This window comes from Phascolarctos cinereus, unplaced genomic scaffold, assembly GCF_003287225.1.
Source record: "Phascolarctos cinereus isolate Bilbo 61053 unplaced genomic scaffold, phaCin_HiC Scaffold_8;HRSCAF=390, whole genome shotgun sequence".
In the NCBI taxonomy this organism is placed as follows: domain Eukaryota; kingdom Metazoa; phylum Chordata; class Mammalia; order Diprotodontia; family Phascolarctidae; genus Phascolarctos; species Phascolarctos cinereus.
Genome location: NW_027556291.1, coordinates 70851826 through 70878799, shown reverse-complemented (window position 1 = coordinate 70878799; position 26974 = coordinate 70851826). Strand labels below are relative to the sequence as shown.

The window sequence follows — 26974 nt, the reverse complement described above, 5'->3', positions numbered from 1 at the left end:
ACTTTCATGAACTGATGCAGAACCAGGAGAACAATTTATACAAAAATAACAACATTATAAAGACAAAACAACTTTGAAAGATTGAAGATTTCTGATTAATGTAGTAATCAACCATGATTCCAGGGGCCCAATAAGGAAACATGCTACCTATCTACTGAGAGAAAAGATGGACTCAAGATGTAGAACGAGACATACGCTTTCAGATATGACTAATGTAGTAATTTCTTTTGCTTGATTATGCATATCAGTAACAAGAGCTTTATTTTTCTCTTTTTCTTTTTTTTCCTTAATGGGGAGTGGTAGTAGGAGGGAGAGAGGGTATAGGGAGGCAAATTTTTAAAAAAGAAAGAAAAGAGGGTCATTGAAGCATCTTTTAAAAAAAATGCGCAGAAGAAAATAGAAAGAAGACCAGAAAGAACTACAGATAAGTAGCTCAGCTTTGGAAATTACATGTAGAATTGAGTATATTCAAATTCATTATCATTAAAAGAAAAGCTGTACATAACAGATCATCACAGTTTCATATTGTCTTATTTTTCTGTTTTACTGTGTATATAGAAATGTCCATTTTATTTGATGTTTGTTGAGTTCAGAGTAGGAAAACAAAAATGAAGAGGTCAGACAAGTTCCACCAGCTCCGAGGACCCTCTGAGCTTTTCATCTATGATTCAACAGCCTTGGCTCAAATGCCAGCCCTTGTCTCATTCCTAGTCTTAGCAATTGCTGTTCGTGACCTTGAGAAGCATTTTAGCCACCCTTGGCCTCAGTTTCCCCATCTGTAAAATAAGAGAGGGTGGCTAGACTAGATGGCCTCTAAGATTCCCTCCAGCTTTAAATTTATGATCCTATTAATCCTGGGACTTCTGAGTGTCATAAAGGTATGTGCACAAATACACACACACACACACACACACACACACACATACACACACACAAACTCCATCTGTAGGGGATGAAGTCCCTCAGTCACAAAAGTTAAGGAGTAAGTGGAAATTGGGCACAGAGAAGAGAGTCAAGTTTATTCTAACTGCAGAAAGCTTGCTCAGGTTTAAGATGACTCAGTTGGACTTGGGGGCCTCTAAAGCCACTTCTAGCTTTGACATTCTATGTTCTAAAGCAGCCAGTAGATCACTGGAGTCAGGACAATCTGAAGCAAAGATGCTTCAATGACCCTCTTTTCTTTCTTTGCAAAAATGGGGCCCCAGATACTTACTAGCCTGATGTAAGCCTGGGCAAGTCCCCTAATCTCTGTGTGCCTCAGTTTCCTCAACTGTAAAATGGGAATGATAATAGCATCTACCTCCAGGGTTATTGTGAAGATCAGATGAGACAATATTTGAAAAGTTCTTAGTACAGTGCCTGGCACATAGTAGGTCCTTCACTAATCCTTCATTCTTTCCTTCCTTTCTTTCCTTACCTCCCTCCTTCTCTTTCTTCCTTCCTCCTTCCTCCCTTTCTTTCCTTTCTTTCTTCCTTCCTTCCTCCTTCCTTCCTTCCTTCCTTCCTTTCTTTCTTTCTTTCTTTCTTTCTTTCTTTCTTTCTTTCTTTCTTTCTTTCTTTCTTCCTTCCCTTCCCTTCCTTCCTTTCTTTTCTTCCTTCCCTCCTTCCTTTCTTCCTCCTTCCTTTCCTTTCTTCCTTCCTTCTTTCCCTTCCTTCCTTCCTTCCTTCCTTCCTTCCTTCCTTCCTTCCTTCCTTCCTTCCTTCCTTCCTCCCTCTCTTCTTTCCTTCATTCCTTCCTTCTTGTTCTGACATTAGCCAAGTCACTGATGTTAGTTGAACAGAAAGTAGAATGCCTTATGGGTTATTCAGCTAAATGATCATATCTAGACAAACTACTGGATGTGGGAGGGCACTGGTGCAGTTATTAATATATGACAATTGGTGACTTTGACCATCTGGGCCCACAAAATTCAGACATTTGTGGCCTATGGGCAAAACAGTCTGGAACCTTCAAATCAGGCTCCAGTGACTGATGCCAGAGATTTCCAAAGAGTTTTTCCTGGCTCTAATATTTCTTAGCACTAAAACAGAGAACTCTTTCTCAAAGGATTTAGAGAGGTAAGGACCTAGAGGTTATCTAATCCAGTCCCCTCATTTTACTGATGAAGAAACAGAGAGGCCTCAGGTCTGCTATAAAACTCTTACGCCATCTTTCCAGAAAAATGAGGAGAGTAATATTCTGGTTGTTTTGGTGAATAAATTGATACTGACTAATAATACCCTGGTACCTAGGAAATATTAAAAAGATCCCCAGGAAAGTCTCCAGCATGTAAGATGGATTCAGCATGGGGGATTTATAGGAGGGCATCTCGCCTCGAGATCTCACTGTTGAAAGGAAGAGCCAGTCCAGAAAGATTACAGATAATTGAAACAGTGACAGTAATTAAATTAACCTTATTTAACAGAGAAAAACAAATTTTCAGTGTAATTAATATTGTAAAGGCCATACTTATCCTACTCAAAAGTTGGTCAAGGATATTAGCATTTATAGGTCACTGATTTCTGCATGGTGGCATTTGGGAGGGGTTGAGGGGTTGGAGCTCAAAGAGCTCCATAATCACAACTGTTCTACTTCTTTGACATCATCAAAAGTAAGTCATAAGTCAACTTGTAAAGAGACCATCCTCTGTTGGAGAGTTTGTTTACATGGTGTTGAGCTGGGGAGTGAAAGCACGACTCTAAGTGGAGAGTTATTCTGTTGTCTTTATTTTTTTCTTTTAAAATACAGAACTACTGAAAAGTTTGTTACAAATGTGTCCATGGGCAAAATACTCCTGACTTGCTTGATAACTGTGGAGCATGCAGGCTGAAAAGGTGCCCCCAGAAGTTTTGTCTCTTAATTTCTTTGGACACCAGATTAGCCAAGGCAACAGAGATCAAAAAGATCATTTATGTTGGTCATATGTTTGAAACTGAGTCAGAAGAGAAGATAATGCCTGAAAGACCTAGAAAATCTAATCGCTTCTACTCATCTGGGTGGGTTCCAATTCTAGAACAGAGAAAGACAGAGGCTATGTGGGACCAGAGGATCAGGGTTCAAATACCAACTTCTGCTTGCTGCTTGTAGAGCCTTGGACACATCACTGAACCTCTCTGGAGCTGTTTAGATGGAAGTGAGGTTCATGGGATGCCCATTCCTGACCTTCATCCATATATGAATACTTTTCATTTCATGCACCCCTATAGTATGAAACAGAGTTCCCTCTCCTTCTACTTCTTTTCCTCCCCAGTATAGTCTCATATTTCTTCCATTTCTCTCTTTTCCTAAGACCATAAAAACAGAACAAAACCACCTGCAGGTCCTTTGTCCCTCTTAGCTTTCTCTTTGACCCTTGATGATGTGTGGTACAGCTGCCCAAAAATAACACTCAGAGATTTTCTAGGTATAAAGTGAAAGATTTATTACGTTCTCGCGAGAAGCGGGCATCTGCTTCGTCCAGCAGTCCGAGCAAAGGGAGGCAAGGCAAGGCACAAAGGCCAGGAGAAAGGTTATATAGCCCTAACACAGAGATACCTACTCACCACTGGCTTTGAATTCGCATTGGACAGGAATTTCAGCCTTACAATCTAAAACGCAAACAAGAAACCAAGTTATAATACTACCAATCCTAGCTATTTATTCTTATTTAGTAATTAGCCATTACCTAATGCTGATGCAACAATACAAGTCATGTGATTTCTAGGAACCTGAAATTTAGGCCTATTCAGGTTAGTGTAACCAACCTCAAGTTTGCAACAGTCTAAGAAATTGCTACACTCAGTCCATCTGAGAGATCTCACATTGTTTACACTGTTTTACTCAGTTAAAAACCAGAGTCTTGACAAAAGTTTGCAAAAAGGAGAGATCTCTTTATTGACTTTCCCAAGAAAGTACACCCCAGTGCTGCCTAAGCTGCCCCGGGAGTGTGAGTGCTCTCTGTTTAAGGCAAGATTATATAGACCCTAATGCAGCAGCCCACCTTAACCCCTTCCCATCGGCTCATTGATTGAGCCTCAGGTATACAATCTATTCGTGTAAAAACTACCCCAGTAACAGAGAGAACAAAGAGGTATAGAAATTATGCTAGCATGTTCCCCTTTTCAGGGCCTCACAGTTTCAGCAGCCTTTTACCCAAGGTCATATAACTAGCTAGAGGATGAGATAGACAGGATACTCTTATGGCTCAGGAATTTCTGCTAACACTATCTAAGGTGAGGGGAGGGAGAAGGCTAGGGGAGGGGGTCTTGTATTCTGAGGGGTCTCCACTTAGTGTTGGTACACATGCACCACCCAAAAGCAACAATACCAGAACCATTAACAAAAACTAATGACCCTTTGAGGAGGCTTCACTTCTGAGAGATCATCTCTCACAATTCCCCCTCTCTTTTCTTACAATTTGAAGCCTTCTCACATCCATTAAACCTTAATAACCATCAGGGGGGTCTCAGACTGGCACTCAACTCTGACTCTTCAGAATCATCAGCTTCATTTCTCCTTTTCCTTCTATCTTAACCAGGTGGGATAGGGAGTCCTGCATACAGGGGAGACGCACTGAGAGTAGGATAATAATTCCCCTCAAATTTTCCAATCTAACAGCTTTAGAAATACAATACAATTTAGAAACAGTAATAACTTTTGTAATACTAACAATAAACTTCAGATAACATCAATTGCATTTCCATATTATCACATATAGAAATTATCATTCTTATGGTAACTTTAACACTTGGCACTCTTGGTACCTTTAACAATTACATTAAATAATAATAATCCCACATTTTAACATATGCCATTGTATTAAGCATTTTACAATCACATAATAATTTTTTATAACAATCATTATTATTATTAATTTTTTTTAAAAAAACTCTAAATACATTGCCCCCAGGAGGGACACAAAGATAGCAATTCAAACACCTAGCCTTAGTATTCTATTAAATCTATATTCAAATTCTTCTCAGCTCTTCTTCTTCTCTCTCTAACCATCACCCCTTTAAGTAAATACGGGAAGGATTGATCTACACATTGACAAATCAAAGGGGCAGTCCCTTTATAAATGCAGATACAGAGACCCAAAAGAAAACAATAATGCAATTGTCCCTTTAAGATTCAAAAAGTCTTTTCCTATACAGTTGTCCGGCAGGGAATATAGTCAATGAAGTCCTCTGGTCCTTAGTATTTGTTCCAGCCATCTCCAGCACAGCATCTCAGCATATTCTTGTCTTCTTGTAGGAACCAGATTTCTGTCCATTCTCCTGCAAAGGTGACCTTAGCACAATTTTAAATTACTATTTCTAATCCTTATAACCCTGATCATTTTACAAACTCAAAATTGGAACCATGGTCAATTGTCATGTTTAAGAAATTTCACCTCAGAACCCAGTGTCTTATACTTTACATTAATCCATTATTAATTTCCTCACCAGGAGGATGAGATTTCACTAAGGGGTTAATAACAGGCTCCAGTACATACATAAATATATTAAATAATCAATTTTAACACAGTATATATATATATATTTCAAATCTTAAACTTTTAGTCATGCCATGTTCTTTGATGGCATTTACAAAATAAACCACAAGCCATTCTTCTTTTGACATTATTAATTGTAACAAAACTTTAGACAAGTATCATATTAACCAAACAACAAAATAACCTTCTCACAAGCCCCTGACCTAATTGTCTCCATACCATTACCAAGAATTAAAGGACCCTAACTCATATGGGAACACACACAGGAACACTAGTCCCAGTTCTATAGTAATCTAAGATGTTCCATAATCAATTATTTTAGTAAATTTGTTACTGTACTTACAAAATCTTCTGATTATAGAAACTTGCCACTAAGAGATTAGAATAAGGGAACAATATTTCCCCCAACTTCCTGTCAACTCCAGGCAGAGTGTTATGTCAAACTGCAAACTGCATTGAGCCAGACTTAAAGCCTGCCAGGTTTCAGTTAAGGAATCAAGTCAAGAGGGTCCCACCTCAGCACATGCAGAACAGTTGCCCTCTCAACCTTCCCATGAAATCATACCTGCAGTTCATACTTGCCCCTCACAGGGCTACTGGCATCATGGATCATTGGCTCAGACAACCTTCCTCGATATTTACACCTGGAGTTAGACTCGGAAACAGTCAGTCATTAGAACCAGCAGTTCAACAATCAGTTTAAGGTATACTATAATCTCACATTGCCTAAGGAACATCTCCAAAGTGAGCCCTAAATAGCTTGCATGCATTTCCACTCTTGTTCATAAAATCTTACTAAATTGGTGCAAAAGTCCTTAAATAACACAAATTATAGAGTATTATCAAGAAACTAAATTCCTAGTTATCACAGAATCCCTATATATCACAAAGTTCCTTGGTCAAAAGGTGTTATAATAGAATCTCACATTGGTAACAGTAAGAGACTGATTACATGAAAAATACTACTGCTCTTAGAATTCTTTCAAGCAAACGAAACATCTTAAGGTGAGTCTTGAGCAGTTTGCATAAATTTCTGCACAGGTTCTAGTTCTAGATAAAAATATCATTAGATTTCCCAGTAAGATAACACAAAAGAGCTCATATCTCATACTGACTACTTGCTCTAATCATAGAAACTTACTATAGAAGGAAAAAGAGCAGGGACATGTGATGTATCAAATATAACAAGATAAAATATCCTTCACTTTGTTTAAATTCAGATAGAGTCGCAGTTCTTCAATCATGCAGTATCTCTTTCTCCTCATAGCCAGACTCAGGAATAGTCAGGTGGGAAACACTCCTTTCCAAAGGAACACAATGGGGAAACTGAGCCAGGAGGATCCCATCCTAGATCGAGGCTAAGATTGTTCCCTTGGTTTTTTCCCAAATGAGTCACATTTACCTCCACGTGTTACCAGCACAGAATCACATTCACTGGCATCTCTCTCAGGTACTGATTTTAATGCAGACAACTATATCCAAATTCAAACTCAAAACAAAATTAGTTATAGTCCCAAGAGCCTTTTACCTCAAACAGCAAGTCTCACTAATCACAGCTTAAAGCCAGATACAGTTAATTTTGCTCTCATAGAGTTGCAATAAGCAATAAAGATTTACCAGGACTCACATACATAAGAGATTTCACTTAACATCTTTCCTTCTCAAATTTAAACTTGTCCTGGTGTAAAAGCCAATCATTAGAAAACATTTCTGTACACTTGCAAGTTCTCAGCAAGCTAAGTTCATTGTCTAAGAACTGCATAATCCTAACAAGTTCTTTTCTCATGGTTTCCAGGGACCTTGGCAAGTTTACAAAATAAGTTAGAACTGACACGGCCCTCAGAGAGGGCTGATACTGGTGCCCTTGAATGGGAAGAACCAACGCAATAAGGCTGTACACTATCCCCTTCTTTCCACATACAGTAATTAATTAAACCCTTTTAGGTTTTAGCATGAAAACAGTAACCCCAAATAACTTATTTAATAATTTCACAAATTTCATAAAAGATAGCAAAACAATTTTAACTAAAAATTCCCTTTAAAATAAAAACAAAATTTGGAAATTTTATGCTTTCTTAAATTACAATACTTAAAAGGAAATGTTACAAAACAGGATCTTATAGAATGTCCCAACAGCCAAATTCATTCCTTTTTCTCTTTTCTCTGATTTCACAATTAATTTAACATTCCAGATTATAAAAGAAATTGCCCTTCCAGCAACATAACTAATACAATTGCTTACTGGATTACATCACATAAGAAAATTCAGAAATATGTAAGCAGTATATTAAAAACTTAAAACAGACCCAATAAAAAATCTTTCTTTCTAGACCCCTTTACCAGGTCCAGCAGTCTCCTGGGGCCACTCCTAATCAAGGTTCTTCAAGGCCTAGACTTCCCCGACCACTAATCCCTGCCTTAAGAGCCTGGCTTATACTACCCATCCCCCAACAAACCCAGTTGTTAGCCTTAAGAAAGAGCCTAACAACATTTTGATTATATTTTTAAAAAATTGCTTTTCTGACAACACAGATGATACAGTTGCTTACCAAATTATACAATAAAGGAAAATTTTAGAAATACAAACTAAAGTAAATAAAACTTTCTTGGGGCCGCATAGTTAATAAATTTCTTAATGCTAAATAACAATATGTACTCTTAAAATTATACAAATATACCTTTCTAAATTCAATACCCTTGACCCTTTATATATTTCTTCAATATTTCAGTTCCCCATTCATGTCCACATTTTCTTGCAAAAGTTTTACAAACAGTTTGGAATCACCTATTGTAACATCTCAGGTCAGCTTAAAATGTACTAGGCCAGTATTCTAACTATTTCTTTTTGCTTTCCCTCCAGGTAGACACCTCTGGAGCTTAATAATTAATTGGTTACTACACAGCTTTCTTTTTGAATTTCTGAAGGGAGATATTGAATAGGGCTCTCCCTCCCTCTCTCTCTTGCCAAACGGCTTTTACAAGTTTACTATGCATTCTAAACAGTTCACTTGTCTCACACAATTTTTATTATTTTTCCAATATATACACACATATATATATATATATATATATATATATATATATATATATTTAGTTTCTTTCAATTTATTTTAATAACATTCAAATTATGAAAAGCCACTTGACATAATAATACAAAAGTTTACCAATTTACAGATTCTTACATTTTCCCAATTTATCTTAATACCAAACAATGTAATAAATTCTGAACATCACATTTCATTCAGCACAGCCTCTGGCTGACCATAAATTACCTTTTGTTCCTGTTCTGGTACACAAAAACTTTTCTCTTTTATGTAAGGCAGAGAATGGCTAAACACTTATTTTTCCTGCCTCCCTTTGATCTGAGCACCCTCCTTTCCTCCTTATCTCTCTGTCTTCCATCCACCTTAGGAAGAGAATATTTTCCAACAACTCTTCAAGAGTTTCCAAACCTTTTTACTTTCAAAACCTCTATTCACACTGTGCAAATAAATTATACCTTCCTTAAGCTTCCTACACATACTCCTCTCTCTTACATGCTTAAACTTTCTGCCTTTCTTCTACCTAATTATCCCTCTGATGGACTTTGATTAAAGTCCCTTTAAAACTGCACATATCTAACATCTTTCTAATTCTGACCTGACACTTCGAGTATCCTCCTCAATTTGCTTTTTACCAATCATATAACCTAAATAATAAAGTATTTTTCTCTCTCTCCCTCTCTTTCTTGGGAAGCCTGAACCGCCAGCCCCTGAGGTGGTATTGCATGGGGGGGGGGGCGGAAGAGATGACAATGGATCCCACCCCTCCTGAGACACTACCTCCCCCTCCTTATTATCCTCTTTCTTCTTGGATTTATTTTCACTCAAAAAACATCCTGCTCCTGGGAAGCCATAAACCAGCATATACCACTTCCTCTGGGTCCACACGATCCTTTTAATTCACAAATGAATTTAATTTCTGGCACACCCAGTCTTCAGCCCAGCCATAATATGGCCAGATTGTGCCACCCCCAATATCTTTACTACCCCAAACAAAACAACAGTATTTAATCATTTTCTTCTTATCCTTCCCTTTATACTTTGGCAACTCATTCCAATTACTTAATTTATTTCCCAAGGGAATATTTACCAGTATTCTTTTAACTTCAACCTCTGTGGAGGGCAGCCTGGACTGAGCCTCGCCCACTTCAATATTGATGGAACTCCCCAGTTCTGTACACCCAATCACAGGGGAGTCGCCTCCACCTCTCAGTCACCCAAGAACCTTCCTATCTGGGGCACCCCTTCCAGAGTCAGTACACACTTGACTCAAGGGTCCCCTAGGTGCTTACCTTGGGTCATGTGCACACAAGTTACCTGACTGCTTTGTCCACACTGACTGGTCAGATTTGCCGCAGAGTCCTTTCTTTTTACTTTCACTATACACCAAGTCTTTCCGCTTCCGGTCACTTCACTTAGTGGAAGGGGAAGAAATCCTGAGCAGCATGGGCTGCCTAAAATCAAGTCAGGGCACGCCTACCCAAGAGGCCCAGGACTCTGTCCTTCCACTTGGTCACGTGTTTCCCGGCCAACGCACCAAGTACTGTGTGGTATAGCTGCCCAAAAATAACACTCAGAGATTTTCTAGGTATAAAGTGAAAGATGTATTACATTCTCTCGAGAAGCAGGCGTCTGCTTTGTCCGGCAGTCCGAGCAAAGGGAGGCAAGGCACAAAGGCCAGGAGAAAGGTTATATAGCCCTAACGCAGAGATACCCACCCACCATTGGCTTTGAATTCGCATTGGACAGGAATTTCAGCCTTACAATCTAAAACGCAAACAAGAAACCACGTTATAATACTACCAATCCTAGCTATTTATCCTTATTTAGTAATTAGCCATTACCTAATGCTGATGTAACAATACAAGTTATGTGATTTCTAGGAACCTGAAATTTAGGCCTATTCAGGTTAGTGTAACCAACCTCAAGTTTGCAACAGTCTAAGAAATTGCTACACTCAGTCCATCTGAGAGATCTCACATTGTTTACACTGTTTTACTCAGTTAAAAACCAGAGTCTTGACAAAAGTTTGCAAAAAGGAGAGATCTCTTTATTGACTTTCCCAAGAAAGTACACCCCAGTGCTGCCTAAGCTGCCCCGGGAGTGTGAGTGCTCTCTGTTTAAGGCAAGATTATATAGACCCTAATGCAGCAGCCCACCTTAACCCCTTCCCATCGGCTCATTGATTGAGCCTCAGGTATACAATCTATTCGTGTAAAAACTACCCCAGTAACAGAGAGAACAAAGAGGTATAAAAATTATGTTAGTGTGTTCTTCTTTTCAGGGCCTCACAGTTTCAGCAGCCTTTTACCCAAGGTCATATAACTAGCTAGAGGATGAGATAGACAGGATACTCTTATGGCTCAGGAATTTCTGCTAACACTATCTAAGAGTAGGGGAGGGAGAAGGCTAGGGGAGGGGGTCTTGTATTCTGAGGGGTCTCCACTTAGTGTTGGTACACATGTACCACTCAAAAGCAATAATACCAGAGCCATTAACAAGAACTAATGACCCTTTGAGGAGGCTTCACTTCTGAGAGATCATCTCTCACAATGATATCAGGATTCTGAGGGAACATTTGTTCTCCTCCTAATGTGATGTAAAAAAAAATCATACTCACAGTCTATTTCCATTGACTTTCTATTGTTCTCCAGATTCTCTTGTTTCCATTTCAAAATGTCTCCTCAATTCTGGTCATTTAATCAGGAATGCTTGGAAATCCTCTGTTTTATTAAATGTTAATTTTTTTCCCCTGTGGCATTATACTCAGTTTTGCTGGATAGGTTGACCCTGGGTGTATGCCTTTATCATTTACCTTTTGGAATATGTATTCCAGGTTCTCTTCTCCTTTATACTAACATCTGCCTAGTCTTGTGGCCCTCTGGTACTTGAAATGTTTCTTTTTGGCTTCTCTAACCTGGAATCTCTAGATTTTGGCTATGATGCTGCCAGGAGTTTTCATTATAGTGTTTCTTTCAAGAGGTAACTGGTAAATTCTTTCTATTTTCACTTTGTCTTCTGGTCCTAACAGGTCCGAGAAGTTTTCATTTATAATTTCTTGAGATAAGTATCCAAGTGATTTGCCTAGGGCTATACAGCTGCTAAGTGTGACAGGATTTGAACCCATGCCTTGCTTATTCCAACCTATTCCTCTATCACTATGCCATATCAGACCTAGAAGGGACTTTAGAACATAATGTCAGAGATGTGAGAGACCTTAAGATGCAGAATGTCAGAGTTTAGAGTGAATTTAAAATTGAAAATGTCAGAGGACCTTAAAACACTCTCAGAGTTAGAAAGAACCCTAGAATGGAGAATTTCTGAGCTGGAGACAAATTTAAAACATGAAATGGCAGACCTTGGAGGGATCTTGGGACACATACTATCAGAAATAGGAAGGATTTTAATATATATAATGTCAGAGGTGGGGGGAAATTTTAGAACAGAGAATGTTAGAGCTGGAACATGCCTTAGAATAGAGAATATAAGAGCCACAAAGGATCTGAGAACAGAGAGCATATGGGCTTGAAGGATCTTGGAACAGAACAGAACTCTGAGAATCTTAGAGTGCCACAGAGTGCCAGAGCTGGTTAGGAGCCTAGAACCCAGAATGTTAGAGTTGGGAGGAACCTTAACAGGGAAAGGACTTGTCCAAGGAAACAGAAAGAGCCAGTAACAGAGAGGGGTGTTGGTCCATTCTTCAGCTATATTCATGGTTTGGTAGCGAGGGCAGGTCCTTAGAGATCATCCCTCTTGTTTCACAGAGGAGCAAGCTGAGGGCCAGGGAGAGAAAGAGACTTGCCTGAGGTTGCACAGCAAGTATGTGGTTGAGCTGGAACTCCTGACTCCCAGAGGAGTGTTTTTCTCTCTACCTCATTCTGTCTTCATGCCTGTCCTCAGGGTGAACTCAGAGAATAATAAGAGGCTTGGGCTATGACAAATTTTCAGAAAAACACACAGTCATAATCAAATGCAAACATCAAAGCCAGACATCAAGGGCCTTTGATTATACCCCCCCTTTGGGCCGGGATGTGCTCCATACTGAGGAAATGGAGTGTTCAATTGCAGGGGTATTTACTAGCAATAAAAAGAAAGGGCATCTCTTGAAACAAAATGAAAGGCAAACAAGAGAGGCTGAAGTCACACCAGTTTCTAGGAAGCCCTCTATTCAGCAGCCTCTTTCATGTTCACCTACCCCACCTTAGACGCCTGGTTTGGGTCTTTGGTGAGCCCAAGACAGGAAGACCGAAGCTAAGTCTGGGGGGAAGGGGTTGGGAGTCTCAGCCCTACAAAGTTGGCCAGAGGGTGATGGATGGTTAGGTGGGTAGCCCCAGTAGCCTGTGACTCTCAGTTTCCAACAGCTAGAGGATTTGGGTGTATTAAGTGCCCACAGCAGGGAATCAGCAACCCCTGAAGTGGACCAGCCTGCTGCCTCAATACTGGGGTCTAGAATAAGAGGGACCATTCCTAAGCATTTTGTCCAACTTCCTCCTTTTCCTCCTGGGACGATGGGGCCTAGGGAAGGAAAGTACCTTGGCCAAGGTCAGCTGGGTGGCCAGTGGCAGGCTCAAATCCAAACCGGGCTTCTAACTCTTTCTACTGGCCACTACCAACCAGAATTATTTTAAGCTGGTTTCAAAGGCATGAGATGAACAGGCTTGCCTATTCCCAGCATTATTTCCATACCCACATTTACAAAGAATGTATTCATAGACCCTCTGAGTGGGAAGGGCTCTCAGAGGGCAGGCAGTTCAATCCATACCTGAACAGGAATCTCTTGGACAAGTGCTCATCAAGGCACTGTTTGCAAAGCTCCAGTGAAGGGGAGTCTACCACTGCCTGAGTCAGCCCATTCCACTCTGGAAGAGGGCTAATGATTTGTTGTTGTTGTTAAGTTGTTTATGACTCTTTGGGACCCCATTTGGGGTTTTCTTGGCCGAGATACTGAAATGGTTTGCCATGTCCTTCACCAGCTCATTTTACAGATGAGGAAACTGAGGCAAACAGGGTGAAGTGACTTGCCCAGGGTCACACAGCTAGGAAATGTCTGAGGACAGAGTAGAACTTAAGTCTTCCTGACTCCAGGCCTGACATTCTATCCACTGCACCTCCTAGCTGCTAATGGTTTAGCAAGGATTTATTTTTTTCTGACACAAAGCCAAAATCTGACTTCCTACAACTCCTTCCTTTTGCTTCTAAGCCTCTGAGACCAAGCAGAACAAGTTTAATTCCCCTTAAATCTGCCTCTTCAAAAGGCAGTTATTAAAGCCTCCCCAAGTAAAACAACATAAATACCAATCAATCAATAAACATTTACTAAGCCCCTACTGCATGCTAGGCACTGTGCAAAGCTTTAGGGATACAAAAAGAGGCAAAAGACATTTTTGGTTTGCTGTTTCCTTCTCCAGTTCATTTTACAGATGAGGAAACTGAGGCAAACAGGGTTAAATGGCTTGCCCAGGGTCACACAGTTAGTAAGTGTCTGAGGCTGGATTTAGGAAAATGAGTCTTCTTGACTCTAGGTGAAAGAAATGCTAGATATAATTATAATAATGTTATTATCAATAATAATAATGTTCACCACCATCATCAACAACAGCAACAATTGAAGGTTGGTTGGACCCATTGACCTTTCTAGAGCTTTCTCTATTCCAAATTAAATATGCCCAGTCTCTTTAAGTGAGCCTTGGATGACAGAGTATCTAGTCCTCTCCACATACTTTAACTTCCAGAGGCCACCTAGTCTACCTTTCTGCACCCAAAATGGTCCAGAAGAAATTAACGGTAAAAAAAAAAATGCTAGGAAAAAACATTTTTAATATTTCCCCTGCTCTTACTCCTACATGAATCCTTTGAGCTAGTGGTGTATCTCCAGTGTCTACACTGTACTCATTCTTTCCTCTATATATGCAAGGGAGTAAAGTGTAAGATGATTGGAAAAGTGGAGCGAATTGTGGAAAGATGGTGGAATAAGGCAGGAAATTGCCTGGTGATCCCAAATTCCCTCACAAATAATTTAAAATAACTCCTCAAGGTAAACTTTTTTTTTTTTAAGGCAATTGGGGTTAAGTGACTTGCCCAGGGTCACACAGCTAGTTAAGTGTCAAGTGTTTGGTCTGAGGCCGGTTTTGAACTTGGATCCTCCTGACTTCAGGGCTGGTGCTCTACCCACTGCGCCACCTAGCTGCTCCCAAAGTAAACTTCAGAGGAGTAGAAATAATTAAAAGTTGGGGTAAAGCAGTTTTCCACCTAAGACAAATTAGGAGGACATTAGGAAAGACCTACCAGGGGGGTGGTCCATCTGATTGAAGTGTAGATACCTCCCCCAATCAATAAGCAACAAATCCTGGGCAGCAGCCTTCACTTCAGGAGATTTTGCTTCATAGACAGTGTGGGGGGTTGGGCACCTGATTAGGAGAAGATAAAGGGGGCCCTCCTCTGCCGGCAATGGATGCAGGGCCCAGGCTTGCTGACCAGCTTATGCTAAGGGTGAGCACACTTAGTAAGTGCGTAGAGTTGCAGAGGAGTAGGGCCTTGCTGGCTATGGCTACTCAAAAGAGAGAGCAGGTCACTGGTTTTGGTTCCAGGGCAGAGGGGTGAGCTGATGCTTGTAGCCACCTGAGGGTCCACAGAAAACAAGAGTGTTTTGTGGTGGCAGTGATGCTGGGGGCCCTGGTCAGGACTCAGGGGTGGAATGGAGTACCTGAGGGCACTTATAGATCAAAACTTGAGATGGAGGCGCATGGAATCACACCTGGTCTTGCATCATAGAACAAGAGGTCAAAGCCCCCAGATAAAGCTCAGAAAACAATAGCATGAAAAACTTGAAGCTTGAGACATTATTCCCCACATCCAGGAAGCAGAGCCTGACCCTAACATAAAGTTAACAGCCAAGAAATAGGACATTTAAAAAAATAAATGAGTAAACAGCAGAGAAAGAACCCAACCATAGAGAGCTATTATGGTGATAGAGAAGATGAAGGTTCAATCTTAGAAGACAAAATAGCTTCTTGTAAAGTTTCAAAGAAAAATGCAAAGTGGTCACAAGCCCCAAAACATTTTTTGGAAGAATTTTAAAAGGACTTTTAAAATCAAATAAGAGAGGTTGAGGAAAAATTGGGAAAAGACGTAGAAAATTATGAAAAGAAAATCAACCAATTGGAAAAAGAGATCCAAAAACTTACAAAAGAAAATAACTCCATAAAAATTAGAATTGGGCAAGGGGAAGCCAATGAATTTATAACATCAAGAAATAAAACAAAATCAAAAGAATGAAAAAATAGAAGAGAACATGAACTATCTCACTAGGAAAACAACTGACCTGGAAAACAGATTGAGGAGAGACAATATAAAAATTGTTGGGCTACCTGAAAGTTATGATTTTAAAAAAAGAGTCTAGATACTATACTTCAAGAAATTATTAAGGAAAAATGCCCTGAAGTTTTAGAACTAGAGAGTAAAATAGAAATTGAAAAAAATCCACTGCTCATTGCCTGAAAGAGATCCCAAAATGAAAACTCACAGGAACATTATAGCTAGATTTCAAAGTGCCCAAGTCAAGGAGAAAATGTTACAAGCAACTAGAAAGAAATAATTTAAATATTGTGGAGCTACAGTCAGGATAACACAAGATTTAGCAGCTTCTACATTAAAAGACTGAAGAGCATGGAATATGATATTCCAAAGAGCAAAGGTTTGCAAACAAGAATCACCTATACAGCAAAGCTGAGTATAATCTTGAAAGGGAAAATGGATATTTCATGAACTAAAGGACTTTGAGGTATTTTTGAGGAAAGGACTACAACTGAATGGAAAATTTGACTTACAAGAATCAAGAAAACATAAAAAGGTAAATATGAAAGGCTAATTATAAGGGATTTAATAAGATTAAACTGTTTACTTTTTATTTGGGAAAATGCTATTTGTTACTTTTAATGCTATCATTACTAGGGTATTTTGAAAGATCATAAATAGAAGGCTTGGGGTTGAGTTGATTATAATGGGATGATCCTAAAAAACAAAATTGGGTAGGGACAGGTAAAAGGGGGCAAATTATCTCATACAAACAAGGCATGAATGGAAGAACTGTTACAGTGGAGGGCAGGAAGGGGGTGGGTAGTGTGGGAAATTTATTTTCATTGTAACTGGGTTAAAGACAGAGTAACATACACATTTAGTTGGGTATGAAAGTTTTCTTAACTTACAGAGAAATAGGAGGGCAAGAGGAAAGGATAAGGAAGGGACTTTTAGAAGGTTGTGTGGATTAGGGAGGCAATGCTCATAAGTAAATTAGATTTCTGAGGAGGGGTAGGGGAAAGAAAGAAAGAGAAGAAGAAGAAGGAGAAGAAGAAGAAGAAGAAGAAGAAGAAGAAGAAGAAGAAGAAGAAGAAGAAGAAGAAGAAGAAGAAGAAGAAGAAGAAGAAGAAGAAGAAGGAGAAGAAGGAGAAGAAGAAGGAGGAGGAGGAAGAAGAAAAGGAGGAGGAGGAGGAGGAGAAGGAGGAGGAAGAAGAAGAAGAAGAAGAAGAAGAAGAAAGAAGAAGAAGAAGAAGAAGAAGAAGAAGAAGAAGAAGAAGAAGAAGAAGAAGAAGAAGAAGAAGAAACAGTAAGGAAAAATAGGATAGAGGGAAATACACAGAGAGTAATTATAAATTTGAATGTAAATAGGATGAACTCACCTATAAAGTGGAAAGGGATAACAGAATGGATAAAAGCCAGAACCTGACAATATGTTGTTTACAAGAAACACATTTAAAAATGAGAGGCACACATACACTAAAAATAAAGGTCTACAGTAGAATGTATCAGCTTCAGCTGGTGTGAAAAAAAGTAGGGTAGCAATCATGATCTCAGACAAAGTTAAAGCTAAAATAGATTTAATTAAAATAGATAAGCAGGGAAATTGCATTATGTTAAAAGAAAACAAAGAAAAAAAGATGATGAGAAAGGTGATGAGGGGCATATTGTGAAGGGCTTTGAATATCAAACAGAAGAATTTATATTTTATCCTGGAGGTGACAGGGAGCTACTGGAGTTGATTGAATGGAGGGAGGTGGTAGTGATGACAGAGTCAGACCTGCACATCAGCAAGAAGAATGCAGGATGGATTAGAGTGGGAAGAGACATGAGGCAGGTAAACCAACCAGCAGACTATTGCAGTAGTGCAGGAGTGAGGAGATGAGGGATGAAACCAAAGTGATAAAAGTGTCAGAGAGAAGGAGGTATATGCAAGAGAATGACAGGACATAGCAACAAGTTGGATATGTAGAGTAAGTGTGAGTGAGGAGTTAGAGGAAGACACTGAGCTTGTGAGCCTAAGTGACTGGGAAGATGATAATGCCTGCAATAGTAATAGAAAATGTGGCAAGAGGAAAAGGTTTGGGGAAAAGATAATGAGTTCTGTTTTGGACACATTGACTTTAAGATATTTACTGGATAGCCAATTCTAGATGTCTGAAAGGCAGATGGAGATGCAAGATTGGCGGTCAGCAGAGGGTTAGGGCAGGACAGGTAGATTTGAGAATCATCAGCATGAAGATGGTAATTAAATCCATGGGAGTTGATGAGACCACTAAGTGAAGTGGTCTAGAGGGAGAAGAGAAAAGGGCCCAGGATAGAATCCTGAGGGACATCTGTGGTTAGAGGGTGTGATCTGGAGATGGTACAGCAAAGGAGGCAGGGAAGAAGGGGTCTGATAGGTAGGAAGAGAACCAGGAGAGAGAGAGAGAGGTGTCCAAAAAACCTAGAGAGAAGAGGTTATCAAGGAGGAGAAGGTGATCAAAGAGGGCAGGGAGGTCAAGGAGAATGAGGATGGAGAAAAGGCCACTGGGTTTGCACATTAAGAGGAACCCTGTAATTTTGAAGAGACCATTTTCAGTCAAATAATGAGCTTCAAGCCCAACCTCTGACACTAACTAGTTGTATGACTTGGACCAAGTCCCTTCCCCTCCCTGGGCCTCAGTTTCCTCCTCTGTAAAATGATGAGAGGGTTGACCTAGATGGCCTCTGAGACTCCATCCTGCTCTAGATCTAGAATCCTTTGAGATCCAGTACTACCTTCCCATTTCACAGCTAAGGAAATTGACATCCAATGAAGACTTGTCCATGGTTACAATAAGTAACAAAGGTCAGATCGAGGACTCAAACCCAGGCCTCTTGCCTCTCATATTCAATCTCTTGTGTATTAAACCACAGTTTAGACCAATTACCTCCAGAGTTCTGTACAGTTTTTACTAGATTTAGCTCTGTCCCCCGAAATGAGAGGGAATGAGGGAGAATAAAGGCATTTCTTCCAAGAAGAGATCCAGGGCCAAGACCCAGTGCATTTTGGGACAGGCCTACAGTTAAGTCTTTAACCATGTCTACAAGAGCAAGCCCCAACCAGGAGGTCCTGAGCCCTTTCCTTCTGCCCTTTAGACACCTAACATGTAGTGCTTAGGGAATAGACAAGCCCTGGAAATCTTCCTAACAGTATCTGCTACAGATTTTTCTAGCAATAGCAATGTACAGCAGGAAAAAGAGCTGGATATGGTGCCAGAAAGCCAGGTTCAAATTCTGGGTCTACCATTTACTAGTTTTATTGGGCAGACTCCTTTCCCTCTGTGTTCCTCAGTTTCGTCCTCTATAAAATTAGAGGACTGGACTAGATGATCTCAAAAGTTCCTTCAAGCTCAATGTTCCTATGAAATAATGATACCATAGCAGCAAGGCCTGGGGGTTATTTCAAGAAACCAACTGGAGCTCCAGTTTGTTTCTCTTTATTGGCACATGCCACCTATAAAACAGTCCATTGACATGCTAGCACAGTCTTTGGTCTGGGTGCGGTGCCCAACGCCTGCATGTGGCAGACTCATTTCATCCCTTTGAGACAAGGATTAAAAATAATTATGGCTGTTGGTGGTGAGTGACTGTTCAATTAGTAGTAGGGATAAGGCTTGTTTGTACAGACTCCATTTCTTTGGCATCCAAGGTGCAGGTTCACTCCCTGAAGGCGCACAAATGAATAGGGGGTGATCAGGCCAGGCGTCAGACAGAGAAGCCAGGCTGCAGGGGAATGTGGAGTGGAATAAAAATGGAGAACATGAGTCCCGGCCCAAATAGAGCTTAGTCTGGTAGGGAGAAAGAGTTTGGCATGGGGAAAAAAAGCAGCAGACAGACCTCCAGCCAAGATGGATGCCTGAAGGGGAGACAGACTGCCCAGGTCCAGCAAAAACCTGACATTTGCACTAGACCTAATAAGAAATGATCAAGAAATCCAATGAGAAACTACTGTAAGTGAATTCTAACACCCCCAAATTGTGCAAAAAGTCATCTGAAAGTCCACAGGCAATAGGAAAAGAGGCTGGCTACCAGCAACGTCAGCATCAATACAGGCCAAAAAACCCCCCAAAGTCTGGAGTTCAACCTAGAGATCGGTCAGAAACACCATCCTTTGGCGTTCAGAGGCAATAGGAATGAAGGTCCTCTTTCTTGCTCTGCCACCCCTTCTCCCCCAAGTCCCAGGAATATCAGAGGCTTGGAAGCCTAGGGAAGCAGCAGGGACCAGAGGGGAACACCAGTGCCTAGGCCCAGAGGCTCTCTAGCAGTCTATCCTGAAAAACCAGCATTGTGACCCTCAAAGGCAATGGTAGGGGGGAGGCTGGGAGGTAACAGTACCATCCTCAGGATCCTCTGTTTTTTTTTTCTTTTTGAACTCCTTTCCTTTGAAGATATTAAGATTCTGAAGAGACAGTTGTTCCACACTCCAGTTGCTAGAAACCTTTCTGGGTTTCTCTTGGCTCTTAACTTTGCAGTTTAAAGTTCCTACCAGCTCTGATCTTTTCATCAGGAATGCTTGGAAGTCCTCTATTCCATTAAAAATCTATTTTCTTCCCATATGATTATTCTCAGCTTTACAGGATAAGTTATCCTTGGTTGAAGCCGGTATCTTTTGCCTTTTGGAATATTTTATTTAAAGATCTCTCATTTCTAGTGGGAATTACCAGTTTTCATTTAAGATTACTTGAAATACACTGCATAGGCTTTTTAAAAATCATGGTTTTCAGGGAATCCAATGATTCTTAAATTCTCCTTGACTGGCTTTCCAGGTCAGTTTTTTTTTTTTAATAGCAGTTACCTTACAGTTTTTTTTTTCAATTTTTAAAAAACATTGTTCTAATACTTCTTGCTATCTTATGGAGTCATTGATCTCTGTTTGGTCTATTCCAGTGTTCAGGGTGTATCTATTACTTGTGATTTATTCTCTTAAGTATTTCTTCTAAAGCTTTTATTCTATTTTTTATCTTGTTTCATTTCTTTTATTTTTATTTTATTTTATTTTATTTGGGGGGGGCTAGGCAATGAGTTTAAGTGACTTGCCCAGGGTCACACAGCTAGTAAGTGTTATGTGTCTGATGTTTCATTTCTTTTAAGCATTCATGTAGGCCTTGCGGACAATCCATTTTTTCCTTTGTATCATCACTTACAATTGTTATGGAGTTATTTGCTCCTTCTAATTGGAGATCTTTATATCCACAGTAATTTATTATACTAGTGAGTGTTTGTATACTTTTTTTCTCACACATTGAAATTTTGAGAAATAATAATTTCTACCCTATCTTCCTCATTTCTATACTAGTATGTATTCCTTTCTTTTTCCCCTCTTAAAATTCTCATAATGGAACCAATTCGCCTGAAGACCTTTGCTTTTCTTCCCTTTGAAGGCATTACAATTCTGAAACATCACTCGGATTTTTCTTCTTCCCCTATCAGTGTTAGCACTGCGTCATCATACAGTCCACGGAGAAGGAGGATGTGGACATCAGATGAACTTCATGCTCTCTACTGAAGTGGACAAAGGAAGGGTTGGATACACACACAAGCAAAATACATCAAACTCAACAGAGAAACAAGCATGGATGGGGGTGGGGAGGATAATACTGAAAAGGGAATAGCCAGCAAAATGAATTTCCTAATCCTTAAAGGGGAGATTAAAAGGGAAAAAAAGAAAAGAAAAGAACTAGAACCTAAGCCTGTCATTTGAAGACTGGCTGAAGAAATTATGGTATGTGAACATAATGGAGTATTGTTGCTACTGAATAGTTTTCAGTAATGTCTGATTCTTCGTGACCTCTTTTGGGGTTTCCTTGGCAAAGATACTAGAGTGGCTTGCCATTTCTTCTTGCCACCTTGTTACCCTCATCATTGGAGCAATTCGGTGGTGCAGTGGATAGAGCACCAGGCCTGGAGTCAGGAAGACCTGAGTTCAAATCCAGCCTCAAACACTTACTAGCTGTGTGACCCTGGGCAAGTCACTTCACCCTCTTTTGCCTCAGTTTCCTCATCTATAAAATGAGCTGGAGAAGGAAGTGGTAAAGCACTCCAATATCTTTGCCAAGAAAACTCCAAAATGAAGTCATGAAGCTGAAATGACTCAACAATAAGAAATGATGAAAGAGATGGCTTTGGACAATTCAAGGTGACATGAACTGATACTGAGTGAAGTGGTGAGTAGAATTAGGAGAATAATTGATACAAGTACAATAACATCACAAAGAAAAACATCTTTGTCTTTTTTTTTTTGCTTTTTTTTTTTTTGGTGAGGCAATGGGCATTAAGTGACTTGCCCAGGGTCACACAGCTAGTAAGTGTCAAGTGTGTGAGACTGGATTTGAACTCAAGTCCTCCTGACTCCAAGGTCAGAGCTCTATTCACTGTGCCACCTAGCTGCCCCCCAAAAAACACCTTTGAAAGACTTTAGAATTCTGATCAAGGCAGCGAGCAGCCAAGTCTCCAGCAGCCACGTTCCTAAACGTCTGTCTCTTTCTGCACCCTGCATCCATCACCTCTCTGTCAGGGGGTTTGTTTGGCTTCCGCCTGTTTCCTTGTTATAATTTTTCTCCTTTCTCTTGATTTTTAATTGGGGGAGGAATCTGGGGAAGAAGGGGGGCAGTAATAGTGAGGCTCAAAAAAAAGGGCTATTGAAACATTTTAAAAATGCATCGAGGGGTATAGAATGCACAGGGAGAGAGAAACAGGGGAGATGGACAAGACAAGCACAAATAAGTGGGACAATTCTGAAAAGCACATGTGGGATTATGCCTTTTTTTTTTTTAAGTAAGGAGTAGGAAATGGAGACTTGCATTTTTATACAGAATTGTCTTTTTATGTTCTGTCCAGATAGAAATGCTCTCTTTTTGTGCATAAGGTCAGAAAAACAACAAAAGTCAGTGGACTCCAAATCAGAAGGCCTGGGGCTTTGAGTCCCAGCTCTGCCATACGCTGACTGTGTGACCTTGAGCAACTCATTTCCTCTGGGATTCAGTTTCCTCTTCTATAAAATGAAAAAGTTGAACTATATGATCTCCTCCTTCCCTCAACTCTGTGGTTGGTTCTATATGTCAAGCACTTGGGCTAAAGCAGGGGTGGGGAACCTGTGACCTTGAGGCCACATGTGGCCCTTTAGATCCTCAAGTACGGCCTTGAGGCTGCAGATTCCCCACCACTGGGCTACAGTGTTCATATACAACCAGATCTCAGTTAGTGTGAATAATCAATCCCCTGAAGTGGTCATATGCATGCAAATATACACTATTTAAAGTTATAATTATGTAAAATGTGGTAATGGGTTTCAGCCCAAGGGAAATATTTAGTGTGAATTCAAATAATGCTGCTACTTAAGGGGATTCATTCTCTTCCCTAATTGGGATCTTGCTGTACAAATAGAACAGTGAGACAGATTGTGCCTTTGAGGAATGTGGGAGCCAACATATACATATGGGAGGGTTCAGCTGCAGGCTGGATAGAAAGGCTTGGGAGCCCTAAAGATGCAATAGGAGAGCACGTAGCAAAGCCCAGGGCTCCTTAGGTTACAGCAGAAGAACACATGGTAATGCCCAGAGATCTGGAGGGGCTACCAGCAGGTCACACGGTAAGACTCAAGGGACCTCAGTATAAAGTGGTAGGGTCAATTGCTGGAAGAATTGGAGTTGGTGACTCCTTGTTCTTCTTAGGTGTGTAAGCAGCCAGGTCTGCTCCACAGGGTGGGTGGGGGACCTGGCCTTATTCCATTACATGTCTTGAAAGTCCTCCTAACTTTGGCATTCTTAGGATGTAAGACTCAGTGGCATTCAACTCCAATAGAAATGAAGTAGCATATTGACTTTAAAAACCACAGATTAACATTATCTATGTTGTACTGTATTTTTATTTCTTTTGATAAACATTTGCCAATGATAATTTAATCTGGTTCACAAGGAATTTGACACCTCTGAAGTCAGAGAATGTTCCAATTAATCAATTCACCAAACAATTGCCTATAAAGTACATCTGATGTGTCAGGCACAGTGTTGGAGTCCAGAAGCTGCCTCCTTTGTTCAAGAATAAGCTGGGTAGGAGAGATCCCTGACCCCCAGCCAAAGGCATAATGACTTGAATTTCACTTAAGAGCTCAACTCTTGAGCTCAGAGGAGGAACTGGGTGAGCTTCCCCTCTGGTTGCCTAGCAGTGCAGACAAACAACAGGCTGACTTCCCCAGGCCAGCCTCCACCTACTGGGTGTCTTCATGTCTGAGACAGAGGTGAGGCTGCCAAGCTAACAAAGTCCACTGCCTAGCCATCTAGGCAAGGCTTCCAACAGCTCAAGGGATTGGAATGGGCTCTTTGCTAGAAATGAGTTCCTCCTGGGGGAGCCTCCCTCCGAGCTCTGTGTAGGCTGGTCACCACTTCATCCTGATGCCTCTCTTGCCCTGCCCAAAGAAGAGTCATCTCCTCCACCAGGCCTTCCCCTGGCCATGATTCAGGGATGGGGAGCTGAAAGAACACTGGAGCTGGAAGGCCTGGGCTTGAGTCATAGCTTGTAAAATGGTAGAGCCAAGTAGACCTTCGAGGTTACTTAGTTCAACCCTCTCATTTTACAAACAGGGAAACAGAGGCTCAGAGAAGGGAAATGACTTGCTCAACTTCACACAGAAGCAGAATAGGATTACCATTGCAACACAGTTATTTCCAGTTGTTTGTTTTTATTTACTTATTCACTTATTTATTTATTTATTTATTCATTCATTCATTTATTTATTCATTCATTTATTTATTCATTCATTTATTCATTTATTTATTTTTGACTAGGCAATGGGGTTAAGTGACTTGCCCAGGGTCACACAGCTAGTGTTATGTGTCTGAGGCCGGATTTGAACGCAGGTCCTCCTGAATCCAAGGCCGGTGCTCTATCTACTGCGCCACCTAACTGCCCCACAACACAGTTATTTCCAGCTCTATCTTTAATTTTTTGAGTGACCTTGGAAGTCACTTCCCTTTTCTAAACCTCAATTTCCTCATGTTCAAAAGCTCTGACATTCTCTGAGTCTGAGTAGTCTCAAATTCCTTGGAACTCTGGCATTAACAATTCAGGCCACATTACTTAGCACTTAAGTACACCCTTTATTATTCTCCCTTATTACTATTATTCTACTTGTTAAAATTATAATAAAACTAAAAGCTCCCATTAAAGAAAAAATATGGACCTGTGATTTCATTGATGTACAGTAGTACAGTACTCCTAGTGACTGTCCAATGTAGATTGGTACGTGTTCTCCCATACAGCCTTAGGAAGCTATCCCAGGCATGGAAAGGCCGCGTGATGTGACCAGGGTCACAGAGCCAGGACTTGAACCTGGGCCTTGACCCTAAAGTTTGATCCCTAAAAATTCAGATAAGGATGGAAACTAATTTGTGATTTCACTAATTCAGGTCACTTCCTGGGGGAGGAAACTCCCTCTGATAAAGTAGGTTGGCACCTTCTCAACAGCCTAGTATTTCAGAAAGTTGCCTAGATGGGGACAGCTAGGTGGCACAGTGGATAGAGCACTGGCCCTGGTGTCGAGGACCTGAGTTCAAATCTAGCCTCAGACACTTGACACTTACAAGCTGTGTGACCCTGGGGAAGTCACTTAACCCCAACTGCCTCACTAAAAGAAAAAAAAAAGAAAGAAAATTGCCTAGAGAAATCACCAAGAAATCACACGGCTCCTATGTGAGAAGTGGGAGTTGAACACAGGGCTTCTGGATGCTGAAGCTAGCTCTCAATTGACTACACCAGAGGTGGCACACTTGTGACCCCAAATTCCCTCACGCAGCCCCTCAGACATACGCTGTTTGCTTTTTTTGTCAACTCTACCAATTGGATGGATGTGAGGTAAAACCTCAGAGTCATTTTAATTTGCATTTCTCTAATTATTAATGATTTGGAACATTTTTTTCATATGGTTGTCAATAATTTGGATTTCTTCCTTTGAAACCTGCCTATTCATATTTCTTGACCATTTGTCATTTAGATGATGACTCTTATTCTTATAAATCTTAGTTCTTCATGTGTCACAGATGAGGTCTTTATTAAGGAATAAAAATATAACTTGCTGCAAAGATTTTTCCTAGTGAACTAAAACCATGTACCCAATTTGGAGCTTCTCTTGGTCTATGGCATGAGATATTGGTCTATACCTAATTTCTGCCAGATTGCTATCCAGTCTTCCATGCAGTTTTTGTCAAATAGCGATTCATTACCCCAGTAGCTAGGATCTCTGGGCTTATCAAGCACTAGAATAAGATTACTGTTCTGTAGCAAAGTCTGAAATCTGGAATTGTCAGGCTCCTTCCTTCTCACTCCCCCCACCCCAATTATGTCCGTTGAGGTTCTTGACCTTTTATTCCTCCAGATAACTTTAATTATTTTTTTCTAGTTCTATAAAGTAATCATTCAATAGTCACATTGATATTGCACAGAATTAACAAATTAATTTCAGTAATATTATAATTTTTTATTGTATTGGCAAAGCTACTTATGAGCAATTGATGTCTCTCCACTAATTCAGGTCTGCCTTTATTTCTGTAAAAACTATTTTGTAGTTGTATTCATTCCTGTGTATGTCTTGGCAGGGAAACTCAATACACACACACACACACACACACACACACACACACACACACACGCACACACACACAATCTTCCATAGTTATTTCAAGTAGAATTTCTCTTTCTACCTTTTCTTGCTGAGTTTAGTAGTTAATATACAGAAATGCTGATAATATGTGGGTTTATTTTATATCCTGAAACCGTGCTGAAGTAATTGATTCCAATTGATTTTTAGTTGATTCTCTAGGGTTCTCTACATAAAAACATTATATCATAAGCAAAAAGTGAAAATTTGGTTTCCTCTTTGCCTATGTTCATTCCTCCAATTTCTTTTTTATTGTCTTAATTCTACAGCTTGCATTTCTCATATTATGTTAAATAGTACCAATGATAATAGACATCCTTGCTTTATCCATCTTCTTTTAAGAAAGGCCTCTAGATTATTCTCATTACATATAATGCTGGCTCTTGGTGTTAGATGAATATTGTCTAGTGTTTTTTTTTTAAAGAAATAGATGCTATATCTTGCCAAAAGCTTTTTCTGCATCTATTGATACCATCATACAATTTCTGTTCTTATGATCAATATGGTATATT

At 40.1% G+C, this 26974-nt stretch overlaps 1 protein-coding gene across 3 annotated transcripts in view; it reads right to left on the bottom strand.

Moving 5' to 3' along the window:
* LOC110201534 (ligand of Numb protein X 2-like) overlaps positions 1–26974 on the bottom strand; it is a 110873-nt gene that overhangs the window by 61006 nt on the left and 22893 nt on the right. For 2 of the 3 annotated variants that reach the window (XR_002322512.2, XM_020977264.2), the window contains exon 2: positions 3523–3567. The exons of the other annotated variant lie outside the window; for it this stretch is intronic. Coding sequence is in view for 1 of the 2 variants with exons in the window: in XM_020977264.2 (XP_020832923.1) it covers positions 3523–3542 (20 nt within the window). In the remaining variant the exon portion in view is untranslated. The remainder of the gene's footprint in view (positions 1–3522; positions 3568–26974) is intronic. 3 annotated transcript variants of the gene reach the window in all.